The sequence below is a fragment of the Heptranchias perlo genome, chromosome 2, assembly GCF_035084215.1.
Source record: "Heptranchias perlo isolate sHepPer1 chromosome 2, sHepPer1.hap1, whole genome shotgun sequence".
NCBI classification, from domain to species: Eukaryota; Metazoa; Chordata; class Chondrichthyes; order Hexanchiformes; family Hexanchidae; genus Heptranchias; species Heptranchias perlo.
Window position 1 is genome coordinate 17,283,317 of NC_090326.1, and position 17,057 is coordinate 17,300,373.

At 45.7% G+C, this 17,057-nt stretch overlaps 1 protein-coding gene across 1 annotated transcript in view; it reads right to left on the reverse strand.

Moving 5' to 3' along the window:
• Window positions 1-1,770: 1,770 nt before the first annotated feature.
• The window catches only part of LOC137331831 (bile salt-activated lipase-like), a 36,164-nt gene continuing 20,877 nt past the window's right edge, over window positions 1,771-17,057 (reverse strand). Inside the window, exons 8-12 of the mRNA XM_067995747.1 lie at window positions 16,262-16,438; window positions 13,630-13,792; window positions 7,480-7,686; window positions 2,038-2,157; window positions 1,771-1,954 (exon numbers count right to left, since the gene is read on the reverse strand). Coding sequence (XP_067851848.1) covers window positions 1,771-1,954; window positions 2,038-2,157; window positions 7,480-7,686; window positions 13,630-13,792; window positions 16,262-16,438 — 851 coding nt within the window. The remainder of the gene's footprint in view (window positions 1,955-2,037; window positions 2,158-7,479; window positions 7,687-13,629; window positions 13,793-16,261; window positions 16,439-17,057) is intronic.

Genomic DNA, 17,057 nt, shown 5'->3' on the forward strand with positions numbered 1-17,057 from the left:
GTGCCTTCTCTTCAGTCTGCCGTCATGCATCATTCCCAGCTGGGGAGAACGGGCTAGAAATATAGCCTGGTCTCTGCCTCCCTCCCCTCCCCCACCCCCGTACTCCAACATGCCCCAACTTACTCCAGATACCTTCAAATAATCGAGTGCCAGTGTTTGTGATTCAGTGTAAAACTTCATGCTCCAGAAGTTATAATGAAGTGTTGCTATGGGGCTTCATTTTTAGCCATGATCGCCATGAAGAAATTCATGATCCTGAGACTAAACTAAAAGACGAAGCACGGTATTTGCAGTGAAAACAGGAAACCTTAAGGAAGCAGTAAGTAATAAATATTTTATAGTAATAAGGGACCAAAATATCTTATCAGCTCCAATCTTTCCATACTTCTTTTGGATATCATAGAATCATAGAAAGGTTGCAGCACGGAAGGAGGCCATTCGGCCCATCGAGTTCGCACTGGCTCTATGCAAGAGCAATTCAGCTAGTCCCACACCCCCGCCCTATCCCCATGGCCCTGCAAATTTTCTCCTTTCAAGTACTTATCCAGTTCCCTTTTGAAGGCCATGATTGAATCTGCCTCCACCACCCCACCTGGCAGTGCATTCCAGATCCTAACCACTCGCAGTGTAAAAAAGTTTTTCCTCATGTCACCTTTGGTTCTTTTGCCAATCACTTTAAATCTGTGTCCTCTGGTTCTTGACCCTTCCTATTCCTAACCCTAATCCTAACCCTAATGCAGTTTCTCTCTATTCACTCTGTCTAGACCCTTCATGATATGCCCCTACAAGTAAATATGCAGGGGGACCTTACTACATTGAAGAGAAAATTAAGCACTTTATTGCCCTTTTAAGTAACACATAGGGACTCTGAATGATTGACTGGATCCAATTCCTCCGAAGTTGCTTGCTACTTTAGTTTCACTTCCCAGTTCGTTCTGTGTGAAGCAGTCAGAGAAGGCTTTGCTTTGTATTATCTCCCCCAACATATGTACCTTTGTCACCGCGGGAAGTTAGATTGAATTTTTAGGCATAGCAAGCAACCAATGCTGCTCTCCTCTGTGGAGACTGGCATTTAATTGTGTCAGCCATGGCTCAGTGATAACACTCTCGCCTCTGAGTGAGAAGGCGCTCCAGAGACTCGAGCATGTAATCTAGGCTGACACTTCAGTGCAATACTGAAGGAGTGCTGTCTTTCGGATGAGGTGTTAAACCAAGTCAGGTGGACGTAAAAGATGCTACAGCACTATTTGAAGAACAGCATGGGAGTTGTCCTGGACAACATTTATCCCACAACCAGTACCTTAAAACAGACGATCTGGTTATTTATCCCATTGCTGCTTGTGGGATTTTGCTGTGCGCAACTTGGCTGCTGCTTTTCCCTCCATTCCAACAGTGACTACACTTCAAAAGTACTTTATTGGCTGTAAAGCGCTTTGGGATGTCCTGAGGTCATGAAAGGTGCTATCTAAATGCAAGTCTATCTTTCTTTAATTGAAGTAGATGCAAAAAAGGCACTATTCACTGGTAAAAAAGAAAGAACGTGCATTTATATACGACCTCAGGACATCCCAAAAGTTTACAGCCAATGAAGTACCTTTTAAAGTGTAGCCATTGTTGTAATGCAGGAAACACGGCAGCCAATTTCCGCACAGCTAACAGCAATGTGAGAATGACCAGATAACCTGTTTTAGTGATATTAGTTGACAGAGTGCAAGCACATCATTATTGGTCAGTATTTTTACTTTAAGTGTGCACAGAGGCTAATTGAACTCAGTATGTTGCGTCATGCTGTTTTCTCGAGCAGTAAGAACCTTTTATTTGTCCTTGTTGGATTGTGACAGTGGGTGGGCTTAGCGGTGGGACTGTCCCATTCAGAGGCGGGATCTGGTCCTGAAGGCAATCGATGTTTCTGGAAACCATCTTCGAGATCAGCTCATTCCACATTGCAAACTGCCTGTTAGACACAAACATCAAATTAAACAGGTGCCCTATATATTTGGACGTTACAGGAATGAAGTATGGAGACTGCGATCTTACTTTGCTCTCAGGTTGCGGCCCACTGACCCTAGGTTGAGGTTCACGTTCAGCTCCATATAATGCTTCTCGTTGCCGTACTCTGGCCAGGCAGCAGGGACTGATTCAGGATGGTTGGGATTTCTATCACAAAGAAACAAAAGTTACAAGGATTTTTGGATCCAATACAATTTGATGATGTAACCACCAAATAAAATCAAACTTTACAGCAGTCCCATTATAGGGCAATCAGCTGGATAAAAATGAATAGTAATTGGTCCAGAAAAAAAATTTCTCTCAGAAAGACAAATCAGAGTTTTATTCTTGAACAAACAAGGTCATAACTCCCCAGCTACTCCAGCATTAAAGGAGAGAGGGAAATTTCCTATAGGCCTTAAACACCCACTCCCTTCACCGTGGCTGCAGTGTGTACCATCCACAGGATGCACTGTAGCAACTCGCCAAGGCTTCTTCGACAGCACCTCCCAAACCCCGCAACCTCTACCACCTAGAAGGACAAGGGGAGCAGGTGGATGAGAACACCACCTGCACGTTCCCCTCCAAGTCACACACCATCCCGACTTGTACATATACCACCCGTTCCTTCATCGTCACTGGGTCAAAATCCTGGAACTCCCTACCTAACAGCACTGTGGGCGAACCTTTACCACGCAGCGGTTCAAGGCGGCTCACCACCACCTTCTCAGGGCAACTAGGGATGGGCATTAAATGCCGGCCTTGCCAGTGATGCTCACATCTTAAGAATGAATTAAAAAAAGGCTGATTACTCAATGAAAGAGTTAGAGGCAAAGGAGTAGTGGCCCACCCATTGTCTTGATGAGGAATGGTGTTCGGTTCATAGGCAAAGTTTAATGGAGGATGATGCTTCTTGATAATTTAGTGGGCACTTTACCATTCAAATCTGGAAGGTACCAAGTTCAAACCCTGGTCTGCGATGCATTAACTAAACTCAACCAGTGCAGTAATGGAGATGGGAGGGCTAAAATTGGCCCGTGTCCCTTGGAATTGGGAAGAAAAGAAAATGATGTACTCTTGATTTCTGTCCAGTAAACCAAGCTAGAAGATGCAAACGTGCATGTGTGCATCGGGCGAGGACAGCATTGGGGTCAGCTCCTGTGGTCGAATAGCCCAATGACTGGCCTTACAAGTGAAGAAGGGGTACTTAGGTAGGGGCCGTTGTAACGTCAGCTGGTTTCTATGGGACTGTACCCAGGGGTGAGTCACCAGGTCCAGCAGATACGTTACGAACGGGTCTTAATTTGAGGGACAAATTTTAAAACGGCACCATGTTCATAGAAAAGCTTTTCTTTACTTTTGTTTAACGAGGGAGAAGGGCTACCATTTTTCCAGTGACGTTATACGCTGAGGCTATGTTGTACTTTAACACGATTTACGTCACTGATTAGCCTTCCCTGTTTAAATGACATCAAGACAAACACATATTTGATGCAGCCATTATGCGCTGCATTGTATCCTTAATGCTAAGACTTTTAATTCCAGCTTTGAAACATCAGGCAAGAAAGATTAACAATCACTCAGCAGCTGTTTTGACTGCAGGTGTTAGATTTGACTGATAAGGTATGAATGGTGAGTACTGTTGTGCGTGAGGATGTGGGTGAGTGTATGCTTGTGTACATGTTCATACATAACACAGCAAATCACATCATCAAACAGCGATCTGTGATAGTTAAACGATAAAAAACAAAAGATCAGCCCAGATGAAAATAACCTTTGCTGGTATTAATGTGGAGATTTAGCATTAATAATCAAGTGTTATTGTTTGTCAGCCTTGGCTGAGTGATATCACCCGCGCCTCTGAGTCAGCATGTCTGAGATTCAAGTCCCACTCCAGAGACTTGAACACACAATCCAGGCTGACACTCCACTGCAGTACTGAGGGGGTGCTGCAATGTTGGAGGTGCCGTCTTTTGGATGAGACGTTAAACTAAGGCCCCGTCTGTCCTCTCAGCTGAATGTAAAAGATCCCATGGCACTATTTTGAAGAGGAGCGGGGGAGTTCTCCCCGGTGTACTGGCCAACATTTATCCCTCAACCAACATCACCAAAACAGGTTACAACAATAACAACAACTTGCATTTATATAGCGCCTTTCGTGGAGTAAAATGTCCCAGGGTGCTTCACAGGGATGTAGTCGGTGGTTAGGGAACAGAGTTTGTGGCGGGGACCGAAGACAGTGGCTTTAGTCTTCCCAGTATTTAGTCGGAGGAAATTTTTGCTCATCCAGTACTGGATGTCGGACAAGCAGTGTGACAAATCAGTGACAGTGGAGGGGTTGAGAGAGGTGGTGGTGAGGTAGAACTGGGTGTCGTCAGCGTACACGTGGAACCTGATGTGTTTTCGGATGATGTCGCCGAGGGGCAGCATGTACTTGAGAAATAGGAGGGGGCCAAGGATTGATCCACAGGGGACTCCAGAGGTATTGGTGCGGGAGTGGGAAGAGAAACCATTGCAGGTGATTCTCTGGCTACGACTGGATACCAGGCGAGTGCAGTCCCACCCAGCTCGGCAATAGAGGAGAGGCGTTGGAGGGGGATGGTGCTGTCAACCCACCTTCTCAAGGGCAATTAGGGATGGGCAATAAATGCTGGCCTTGCCAGCGACGCCCACGTCCCATGAACGAATAAAAAAAACCCAGTCAAAGGCTGCAGACAGGTCGAGAAGGATGAGGAGGGATGGTTTACCACGGTCACAGTCACATAGGATGTCGTTTGTGACTTTGATAAGAGCCAGTTCAGGACTGTGGCAGGATTATCTGGTCATTATCACATTGCTGATTGTGGGACCTTGCTGTGCACAAATTGGCTGCCGAGTTTCCTACATTACAATAGTGACTACATTTTAAAAATACCTCATGGGCTGTAAAGTGCTTTGGGGACGTCCTGGGGTTGTGATAGGCTCTATACAAATGCAAGTTCTTTATTTCTTTCTTCTATAAATCGTGTTGTTAATATCAGGGGACTCAAAATCTGCAGATCTGTGACCCGGGCAATTATGCTGGGATTGTGTCCGCTGAGGACCTCCGCTGTTGACCCTGCCTGACTTTCCTGGGGTCAGGTACCCTATGTGACGGGTACCCGAGCCACTAGGGGTACATCATGTGGCATGCTGCACCTGATCCGGGGGTAATGGGGAGATGTCAGTGCCCCCCCCCATTCCTCCCGGGGGAAAGTGAAAAGTTGTGCCCCCTATTTGTAAGTAGGTTTGTTCTTCAGGGATTCAAATGGAGCGGGGATTGGTACCGGTGTAAGTGGGCCACACCTGCTCCAGCCACCGCCGACCCAGTGGTGGGGGGGGGATGGGGCCACTCTGACGTTCGGAGCCCTTTCCCCCGGACTCCCCCCCCACCACCGGCCCTGCCCCTTCTCATGCTGCTAATCTTGTAAGGGGAGAGCAAACGTCGTGTCCTTACAACAGCATCTTTAACGTAGTAAAACGTCCCAAGGTGCTTCACAGGAGTGTTATCAAACAAAATTTGACACCGTGCCACATAAGGAGATATTAGGACAGGTTGGTCAAAGAGGTAGGTTTTAAAAAGCGTCTTAAAGGAGGAGAGAGAAGTAGAGAAGCAGAGCGGTTTAGGGAGGGAATTTCAGAGCTTGAGACCTACGCAGTTACAGCACGACCGCCAACGGTGGAGCGATTAAAATCGGGGATGTGCAAGAGGCCAGAATTGGAGGAGCGCAGAGATCTCAGAGGGTTTTGGGTCGGAAGAGGTTACAGAGATAGGGAGGGGCGAGGCCATGGAGGGATTTGAACACAAGGATGAGAATTTTAAAATCGAGGTATTGCCAATGAAGCTTAGAAAGGACAAGGATGATGGTCGAATGGGACTTGGTGTGAGCATGAGTTCCCTCACAGAGCTGGGACCTGGGTACTGACCCAATTTGCAGCCTCTCCGCCAAAGTCCTGCCAACGTTACAGCAGGAGTGTGCTGGAAAGGCCAAGGACTTTCAGCCCCGCTTTCAATGCTGTTATACAAAGTAGGGTCACCAACTCTGGTTGGACGTATTCCTGGAGGCTTCATCACATGACCTCCTGCCTCCAATCGCCTCGCCCAGTCAAACAGCCTTTTTTTCCCATCTCCAGTATTTTTATAACTACTAAACGAAAGTGTTCGAAGAAAATTAATGAAAAACACATAATTTGTTTTGACGCCCCTATGATTTTTCTCCTGGGTTGCTCGCAGCAGTGTCAGGGAGATTAATCTTTAATTCCTAGAGACTCCCGAACAACCCTGGAGGGTTGGCAACCCTCTATTACTGGACGTATTTGAATACAACTTCAACTTAAGTGCATTTCACCAAATTGTCCTAAAAGGACTTGTGCTTGTTGCAGTCCGACCACTGATCGAGCTTGCACGACATTCCACTGTGCAGTTCTTACACAGGTGTTACCCCTGTTCTCTAGGACACATGCATGAAGTAATGGTGTGTGAACTTCAATGATTGGAGGTTCCACCCTCGAATATTAGAAAGGGTAAAATGTTTCTTATCTCTGTGCATTTATTAGTGTTTCGCCTCTTGTTCTGTCTTTGAGGGTAATTATGACTTTGGGTGATATCGGATCAGCTGCCCGTTATACATCTCTCCTGATTTTCATTTCCATTGAAGTCAAAGTCAGTTGAAGTCAACGGACATGGAAATGGGGAGAGATGTATAATGGACGTCTGATCCAATATTGCTCGTTGTACATTATCACCCAAAGTCGAAATTACCCCCTTACTGTTTTAGCGATGCATTTATTTTATAGCCATTGGTCTCAGATTGGTATCTACAGTAGGGGTGAAACTGGGCAATGCCTTGCTTATACTGCCTGGTTCCTGACTGGCTTTGATCTGAAATCCGACCCCGAACAGGACTCGCATGTACAGAACTCGCATTCCTGACCTTTGAATTGAGATTGCAGGAAAGAGCACCTGTCTTCTCAAAAGACTTAAATGTTCAGGAGGTCCAAGGGTCCACGAGCACACTGTGTAAACACAGTTGAACAATGCAGTGGAGTTGTACTCCATGCAACTCCATCATGCCCAAGCAGCGTGGGACACCCTCCTTCAGAGGGCACACTCGCACTTTTCCCTTCCAGAGCCAGGTCAGTACCTGGCTTCAAAGTTATACTGTCGGGTTTTAATTTTGCAAAGCGCAAACCGTTAACAATGTTAGCGCACGCTTAAACTGCTCCTTGGCAGCAGGAGGGCCTTCCTCGTCGGTCGCACGTGTCTGGAAATCATGGGCGTGTTGCCCACGATCTTCCGTCCATTGTGCGCAGCGGATGGGATGAGCCTCCCTGCCGGGAGCTCAGCTTTGTTCTATCGAACCAATTTTGTGCGGAGCTCCCCCTGCTCCACCACCGCCACCAGTTTTCCCGGTTTGGACGAGCACGGCTTCGTCACGTCACCACACATATTTACTCGCTTCTTCGACTTGCCCTGTTTTTGCGAAGTTGGTCCAGTAGTTCATCACGGCCCGGCTCAGCTCCCTCTCTTGCTGGTTGTAGGATTGCGACACGGAAAATGGTTTCCCAAAGAGAAACTGCAGCTCTTCTGTATGAAGGGCACCGATCCACTCCGGCCAGATTACATTCGGCATCCTGGACGGGTACGAGAACAGGTAGGCATATGTCCGGCTGGCATTTCTAGGTGGAAGAAAAGATTCATACTTTAATGCAAACTTCACCTTTACAGCTAGAATTAAATATGTTCATCAACATAGGAACAGGAGTGGGCCGTTTATCCCCTCAAGCCTGTTCCGTCATTCAATTAGATCATGGCTAATATGTATCTTAACTCCATCTACCCGCCTTGGTTCCGTAATCCTTAATCCTTCCCTAACAAAAATCTCTTAATCTCAGTTTCGAAATTTGGACCTCAACAGCTTTTTGGGGGAGAGAGTTCCAGATTTCTACTACCCTTTGTGTGAAAATGTACTTCACACCCCTGAACTGCCTAGCTCTAATTTTAAGGCAATGCCCCCTTGTTCTGGACTCCCCCATCAGAGGAAATAGTTTCTCTCTATCTACCCTATCAATTCCTTTGATGATCTTAAACACCTCAATTAAATCACCCCTTAATCCTCTATATTTAAGGGAATACAAACTTTAACAACAACAATTTCTTTACCCAGAGAGTGGTGAGATTGTGGAACTCATTACCACATGGAGTGGCTGAGGCGAATAGCACTGATGCATTTAAGGGGAAGCCAGGTAAATACATGAGGGAGAAAGGAATAGAAGGATATACAGTAAGTAAATTAATAATAGTCGAGTATCTAAAGGGAGTTTAGAAAAAAAAGGTTTCTAAATATAATGGACGGGCAGCTGAGACCCACTGCCTGCAATTCCTGCGCCATGTGGGAACTTCAGGCCGCTTCATGTGTCCTGGAGGGCCAAATGTGCAGGAAATGCCTCCAGTTGCTCGAGCTCAAGCTGAGGGTTTCTGAGCTTGAGGGGCTGCTGGAGTCACTGCAGAGCATAAGGGAGGCTGAAGGTTTCCTGGATCGTACGTCCCAGGAGGTGGTCACCCCGCAGCCACAGAGAGTTCAGGATAGCAAGTGGGTGGCCATCGGAAAGGGCAGGAAGAGGCAGGTAGTGCAGGAATCTTCTGGGTGTGTGCCACTCTCAAACCGGTATCAGCGTTGAATACCAGTGAGGGTGACGACAGCTCAGCGGAGTGCAGTCCTGAGCGTGGCACCATGAGGCAAAGGACTGCACAGGGGGGCACAGTGAAGTGTAGAAATAAGGGATTCGATAGTCAGGGGGACAGACTGGCGTTTCCATAACGGTCAACGTGAGTCCCGCATGGTGTGTTTCCTCCCTGGTGCCAGGGTAAAGGACATCACGGAGAGGGTGCAGAACATTTTGAGGGGGAGAAGGGAAACAGCCAGAAGTTGTAGTCCATGTGAGTACCAATGACATGGGAAAGAAAAAGGATGATGTCCTGCAGCTAGAGTTCCAGGAGCTAGGGAGGAAGTTAAAAAGCAGGACCTCAAAGGTAGTAATCTCTGGATTACTTCCAGTGCCATGTGCTAGTGAGTACTAAATAAGGCAGGTTAATGCGTGGCTAGAGAAATGGTGCAGGAAGGAAGGCTTCAGATTCCTGAGGCACTGGGACCAGTTCTAGGGCAGGAGGGACCTGTTCAAGACGGACGGGTTGCACCTCAACAGAGCTGGGACCAATGTCCCCGTGGGAGGTTCACTAGTGCTGTGGGGGAGGGTTTAAATTAACTTGGTAGGGAAGTGGGAACCAGGATGTAGCATTAGAAAGGAGATACAAGGTGCACAAAGGATTAGGAGAGATTGATAGCACTAGAATAAGAAATAGTACAGTATTAGGTGGGATCAGACTAAGAGAGAATACGAGAAGGTCTAAAATAGGTTCAGAATGCATGTATGTAAACGCACAAAGCGTGGTAAATAAGGTTGGTGAGCTGCAGGCGCAACTAGCCACATGGGAATACAATGTTGTGGCGATAATGGAGACCTGGCTCAACAAAGTGTAGGATTGGGTACTAAATATTCCTGGATACAAGGTGTTCAGGAAAGATAGGGAAAGAAAAAAAGGATGGGGGAGGTGGGGGTTGGCAGTATTGATCAAGGAGAATATTCCGGTGCTATAGAGAGAGGAAGTCCTTGAGGGGTCAAGGACAGAATCTATTTGGTTAGAGTTAAGAAACAATAGAGATGCCATTACACCACTGGGTGTATTCTATAGGCCATCAATTAGTGGGAAGCATATAGAGGAGCAAATTTGCAGGGAAATTACAGAGAGGTGCAAGAACTATCGAGCATTGATTATTGGGGGACTTCAACTATCCTAATATAGACTGGGATAGTAATAGTGTAAAGGGCAAAGAGGGGGAGGAATTTCTGAAGTATGTTCGGGAGAACTTTCTTCATCAGTATGTTTCTGGCCCAACGAGGAAGGAGGCATTGCTGGATCTGGTTCTGGGGAATGAGGTGGGTCAAGTGGAGCAATGTCAGTGGGGGAACATTTAGGGAGCAGTGATCATAATATCATAAGGTTTAGATTAGTTATGGAAAAGGACAAGGAGCAATCTAGAATAAAAATACTTAATTGGAGGAGGGCCAATTTCAGTGGGTTGAGAACGGATCCGGCTCGGATAAATTGGAATCAAAGATAGGCAGGCAAAAGTAATCGAATAATGGGTGGCCTTTAAAGAGGAGATGGTTTGAGTACAGTCTAGGTACATTCCCACGAGGGGAAAAGGTAGGGCAACCAATGCCAGAGCTCCCTGGATGACGAAAGAGATAGAGAGTAAGATGAAGCAGAAAAAGGTGGCGTATGACAGTTGTCAGGTTGATAATACAAGTGAGAATCAGGCTGAATATAGAAAGTACAGAGGAGAAGTGAAAAAGGAAATAAGAGGGGCAAAGGGAGAGTATGAGAATAGATTGGTGGCTAACATAAAAGGGAATCCAAAAGTCTTCTATAGGCATATAAATAGTAAACAGATAGTAGGAGGAAGGGTGGGGCTGAGTAGGGACCAAAAAGGAGATCTATGCATGGAGGCAGAGGGCGTGGCTGAGGTACTAAATGAATACTTTGCATCTGCCTTCACCAAGGAAGAAGATGCTGCCAAAGTCACAGTAAAAGGGAAGGTAGTTGATTTACTGGATGGCTAAAAATTGATAAAGTGGAGGTGTTAGAAAGGCTGGCTAAACTTAAAGTTGATAAGTCACCCGGTCTGGATAAGATGCACCCTTGGATGCTGAGGGAAGTAAGGGTGGAAATTGCGGAGGTGCTGGCCATAATCTTCCAACCCTTCTTAGATACGGGGGTGGTGCCGGAGGACTGGAGAATTGCAAATGTTACACCCTTGTTCAAAAAAGGGTATAAGGATAAACCAAGCAACTACAGGCCAGTCAGTTTAACCTCTGTGGCAGGGAAGCTTTTAGAAATGATAATCTGGGACAAAATTAATAGTCACTTGGACAAGTGTGGATTAATAAAGGAAAGCCGGCACGGATTTGTTAAAGGCAAGTCGTGTTCAACTAACTTGATTGAGTTTTTTGATGAGGTAACAGAGAGGATCGATGAGGGTAATACGGTTGATGTGGTGTATATGGACTTTCAAAAGGCGTTTCATAAAGTGCCGCATGGTAGGCTTATCATCAAAATTGAAGCCCATGGAATAAAAGGAGCAGTGGCAGCATGGATACGAAATTGGCTATGTGACAGGCAACAGAGAGTAGTGGTGAACGGTTGTTTTTTGGACTGGAGGGAGGTATACAGTGGTTTTCCCCAATGGTCGGTACTAGGACCACTGCTTTTTTTGATATATATTAATGACTTGGACTTGGGTGTACAGGGCACAATTTCAAAATTTGCAGATGACACAAAACTTGGAAGTGTAGTAAACAGTGAGGAGGTTAGTAATAGGCTTCAAGGGGACATAGACTGACCGGTGGAATGGGCGGACACATTGCAGATAAAATTTAACGCAGAGAAGTGTTAAGTGATACATTTCGGCAGGAAGAACGAGGAGAGGCAAAATAAATTAAATGGTACAATTCTAAAGGAGTTGCAGTAACAGAGAGACCTGGGGTATATATGCACAAATCTTTGAAGGTGGCAGGACAGGTTGAGAAAATGGTTAAAAAAGCATACGGGATCCTGGGCTTTATAAATAGAGGCATAGAGTACAAAAGCAAGGAAGTTATGTTGAACCTTTATAAAACACTTGTTTGGGCACAACTGGAGTATTATGTCCAATTCTGGGCACCGCACTTTAGGAAAGATGTGAAAGCCTTGGAAAGGATGCAGAAAAGATTTACTGGAATGGTTCCAGGAATGAGAGTCTTCAGTTACGTGGATAGACTAGAGAATCTAGGTTGTTCTCCTTAGAGCGGAGACGGTAAAAAGGAGATTTGATAGAAATGTTCAAAATCATGAAGGGTTTAGATAAAGTAAATAAAGAAAAACTGTTCCCATTGGCAGAAGGGCCGAGAACCAGAGGACATACAGATTTAAGGTGATTGGCAAAAGAACCAATGGCGACATGAGGAAAAACTTTGTTATGCAGCGAGTGGTTATGATCTGGAATGCACTGCCTGAAAGGGTGGTGGAAGCAGATTCAATCCTAGCTTTCAAAAAGGGATTGGATAAATACTTGAAGGGAAAAATTTGCAGGGCTATGGGGAAAGAGCGGGGGAATGGGACTGACTGGATTGCTCTTACAAAGAGCCGGCACGGGCTTGATGGGCCAAATGACCTCCTTCTGTGCTGTAGCCATTCTATGATTCTATGATATAGAGTCATAGAGTTATACAGCACGGATAGAGGCCCTTCGGCCCATCGTGTCCGCGCCGGCCATCAGCCCTGTCTACTCTAATCCCATATTCCAGCATTTGGTCCGTAGCCTTGTATGCTATGGCATTTCAAGTGCTCATCCAAATGCTTCTTGAATGTTGTGAGGGTTCCTGCCTCCACAACCCTTTCAGGCAGTGATAGAGTGAGATAAAGTAGGGTGGGAGGAGGCTCGTATGGAGCATAAACACCAGCACAGAGCTTTTGGGCCGAATGGCCTGTTTCTGTGCTGTAAAATTCTATGTAATTCTATGTATGTATTCTGCAGGAAAGTGGGATTAGTCTGGGTGGCTCGTTTCTCAGCCGGTGTGGACACGATGAGCTGAATGGCTTCCTTCTGTGCCATAAATTTTCTATGATTCTATGATTCTATGATTCTATGAATGTAACTTGCATTTATAAAGCGCCTTTAACGTAGTGAAACATCCCAAGGCGCTTCACAGGAGCATTATCTTATCCTGCCCATCAATTTCGTATGTTCATATAAAAATTGACAACGAGCCAAAGAAGGAGACTTTACGACAGGTGACCAAAAGCTTGGTCAAAGAGGTAGATTTTAAGGAGTGTCTTAAAGGAGGAATGAGAGGTGGAGAGGTTTAGGGAGGGAATTCCAGAGCTTAGGGCCTAGGCAGCTGAAGACACGGCCACCAATGGTGGGGCGAAGGAAGTGGGGAATGCGCAGGGGACTAGAATTGGAGGAATATTCAGAATATGCCAAGGGGTGGGGTGTCCAATTATCCAGCTCATAAAACCAACTTGTGGAAAGACGGACAGAAAGGACTAGCCTGTCAATCGAGTCTGTCCCAAATAATCTGGATGGAACAAAACATCGTGACTCCCAGCGCCCCCTCTCACCAGCAGTCATATGATCTCTGGGTGTGGCAGGAAAAAAAACAGATTAAAAAAATCCTACGCTAATTCAGGGAAAATCTTGTATTTGTGCGTGTGGACTGACATTTTGTACATGTGGCTTGCATTTCTGCGCCCACTCACTAACCGTGATACACGTATCTGGTCCAATTCGAAAAGGTTGGCAACCCTTTTTAAGTTAACTGTGTAACAAGGAAGATTTCTTAAGAGTGACGACTTTCAAATAAACCTGGGACAAACTTTTTGTTTGCTTTCTTAAACGGTATTTTGCCTGGAGGGTCAACGTAGCTGGAGGATTATACAAAAGTGGGTGATTAAAGCCTGCCCCATGTACGACAGTCACCAGGGCCCCACCACCAGGTCACTCTGAGAGACTCCCTCACCTGCCGATCATTGCATGCTTCTGAGCGGAGCTGAAGGCTGGGGCGCAAAATTCCAAATCCGTGTACAGCAGCGACAAGCCCTGCCTCCTGGAAAACTGTGTGGGATTCTCCCAGTCAGTGTACTCGAATATAACTGATTCCAGCGCAGCCTCACCCAAAGAACCTGTAACAAGTACAACAACTTTCATTTATATAGCGTCTTTAACATTGTAAAACATCCCAAGGCACTTCACAGGAGCGTTATCAGACAAAATTTGACATTGAGCCACATATGGAGATATTAGGACAGGTGACCAAAAGCTTGGTCACAAAGGTAGGTCTTAAGGAACATCTCAAAGGAGGAGAGGTAGAGAGGCGGAGAGGTTGAGGGAGGGAATTCCAGAGTTTAGGACCCAGGCGGCTGAAGGCACGTCCGCCAATGGGGGAGCGATGAAAATCGGGGATGCGCAAGAGGCCAGAATTGGAGGAGCGCAGGGATCTCGGAGGGTTGTAGGGCTGGAGGAGGTTGCAGAGAGAGGGAGGGGAGAGACCATGGAGGGATTTGAACACAAGGATGAGAATTTTAAAATCGAGGCTTTGCCAGACATGGAGCCGATGTAGGTCAGTGAGCACATGAGGTGATGGGTGAACGGGACTTGTTACGAGTTAGGATACGGGCAGCAGAGTTTTCGACGAGCTCAAGTTTATGGAGAGTGGTGGATGGGAGGCCGGCAAGGAGAGCATTGGAATAGTCGAGTCTGGAGGTAACAAAGGCATGGAAGAGGTTTTCAGCAGCAGACCGCAGCACTCAATCCTTACCGCAACTTCGAAGTGCCAGTGCGTTGCCTTAGGATGTTATACATTTTAAAATGAATTTCTATCCCTTGTTTCAGCCTAACCATCCCTACTGCTTCACCAGGGGACGTTTTCATGGTTGTGGACAACCCATAAAGAATATCGGAAAGTTGGTTGGATTGGAGTGCATTACCGTAACCAAATCGATTTTCCGGTATTTCACTGTACAGACCCAGGAGAGTCTCCCATTGCTATCTCCATGCTGCCTATCCTTCCACCTGGAGGCTGGGAATGACTGAAGTGTAGGTTTCTCTATGGTTACCATCCATGCTAGCCTGTATTGCTCAAAAGGGAATGTGTTAATCCCAAGGCTCCCTGGTGATTTTGCTCCCTTTCCCATCAAGATGGAGCACTAAAGTCGCCATCACTAAAATAAGATGGAAAAACAGCAAGTGCTGCCAATCCAAAAGAGAAGTACAAAACCGCTGAAAATACACAGCGGATCAGTCACCGTCTGAAGAGAAAAGGCAGGCTAGGGTCTTTCGAATGTGTAACCTTTCAACAGAACATTGTTGAAGGTACGATCCCAAAAAGGCCATGACCCAACTTTTCTCTTTTTTGGATGCTTGTTGACTTGCTTTGCATTTCCACCATTTTCTGGTCTTGTTGCTCAGTCAAAAAAACAAACCAAGCTTGTCAATAGATGGCAACTGAGCTCAAATGAGAGTCCAGACTGGGAATGAAGTTGGCCGTCAAACATTATACCAATACAACGAATGAGTGAAAGCCCTTGGGGTCGGAATTCCGATAGGCCCACTCCCTGGTGCTGGTGTGGTGGAAAGGAACCCATGACCACCCAAAGTGAAGGCCGCTGACCCTCTCTCCCTCCCCGTCTCAAATTGGGGTACTTACCACGGTAAATCCGTCCATGGTGCTCCCTACTGGAGCTTGCCAGCCTTATTTCCATGGGGTGGAATCCCGTTGGAAAAGGGTTCTGCTCCCTTTTCCACCCTTCACCCTTGGCAGCAATGTCCAAGATGCACCCAGTGCGGGAGTGGAATTTTGGCCTCCTTATTCTTTTTTATCTTAAGCTTTTCCAGAATAATGATTCATCAACAGTCAGTCGTATCTCAATCTTTCCAGCCATAAAGTTGTAGTGAAGACCACAAGTATAGAGTAAGACAATCTTGTCATGCTATAGAATTATTGAAGAGTCCATTTTGTTCACAGTCACTAAACCTGTTGTTTTGCTCGCGTTATGTTATTCCAGTGTTGTCCAATACGTTAGCCACGAAATGCAATTAGCCACATCTGGATTCCCAATTAGCACATGTGGCTAATTGGGAATCCAGATGTGGCTAATTGCATTTCTGATTGGTAAATAAAAAATGAGTAATAAACCCCATCATTGGGCATGTGATCTCAATACTTATATTCGCAAGGCGAGTGCATGTGAACCTTAACCTTTATGTGCATTTGTTGGTAAAATGATAAGATGAAAAGCAGAGTGTGCGTGTTTTTTTTGATCATTGTGGCTAATTTACTTCCTTGGTCACTGAATAGTGGTAGATGTTTGTTAAGTAAATATACACATGTGAGATACATTTACCTGTATTATATGTAAGGCATTTTCTACTAAAATTAGTGCAATGTGGCTAAATCGGTGTTGCCGTAGAAACACCTGTGGCTAGTCTATTGGACAACACTGGGTTAATCAGAACTGAAAAGGGATATCTAAATCTGTCCCCAGTTTTTATTTGCCATAAGATTTTCAAAATAAAATTGGAATTTATCTGAAATGTTTCATAATAGTTGCTCAAATGATCCAAATGGTCTTCCATACCCGTCGAATACTTACCCACACCCTTTTCAACTGCAGTTCGGAATTTAGCCTCACTAATTCCAAAGGGGATATTCACTCCAGGGAACCAAACAGACACAAACATATGGGCATCTCCACTGTTACAGCCCAGCAAATAATCAATTTCTTTACTGTTCTCAAACAGCGCCTCTGGCTCAGCGGGGAGGAAGTCACCTAAAATAAGAATGACGGGAGTCAATACTTAGGACACGGTGTCAAAAACAAAAACAAGAAACAGTGGTGTTGAGAAATTTACAGCATCGACTGGTATATTAGTTGTGTGGCATGCTGATTTAAGAAGATGGCAATTAATTTTTAGAAGTACATAGAGCGCTCCCTGATACCCCAATGGGTAAGTACTCTGCCCAGTGAAGGAAGAAAGAAAGAACTTGCATTTATATAGTGCCTTTCATGACCTTAGGACATCCTAAAGCGCTTTACAACCAATGAGTACTTTTGAAGTGTAGTCACTGTTGTAATGTATCAAACGTGGCAGCCAATTTGCACACAGCAAGGTCTCATAAATAGCATTGAGATAAATGACCAGATAATCTGTTTTAGCGATGTTGGTTGAGAGAGAAATATTGCCCAGGACACTGGGGAGAACTCCGCTGCTCTTCTTCGAAATAGTGCCATGGGATCTTTCACATCCACTGGAGAGGGCAGACGGGGCCTCGGTTTAACGTTTCATCCAAAAGATGGCACTTTAGACAGCGCAGCACTCTCTCAGTACCGCACTGGAGTGTTAGCCCAGGTTTTGTGTTCAAATCTCTGGAGTGGGGCTTGAACCCAC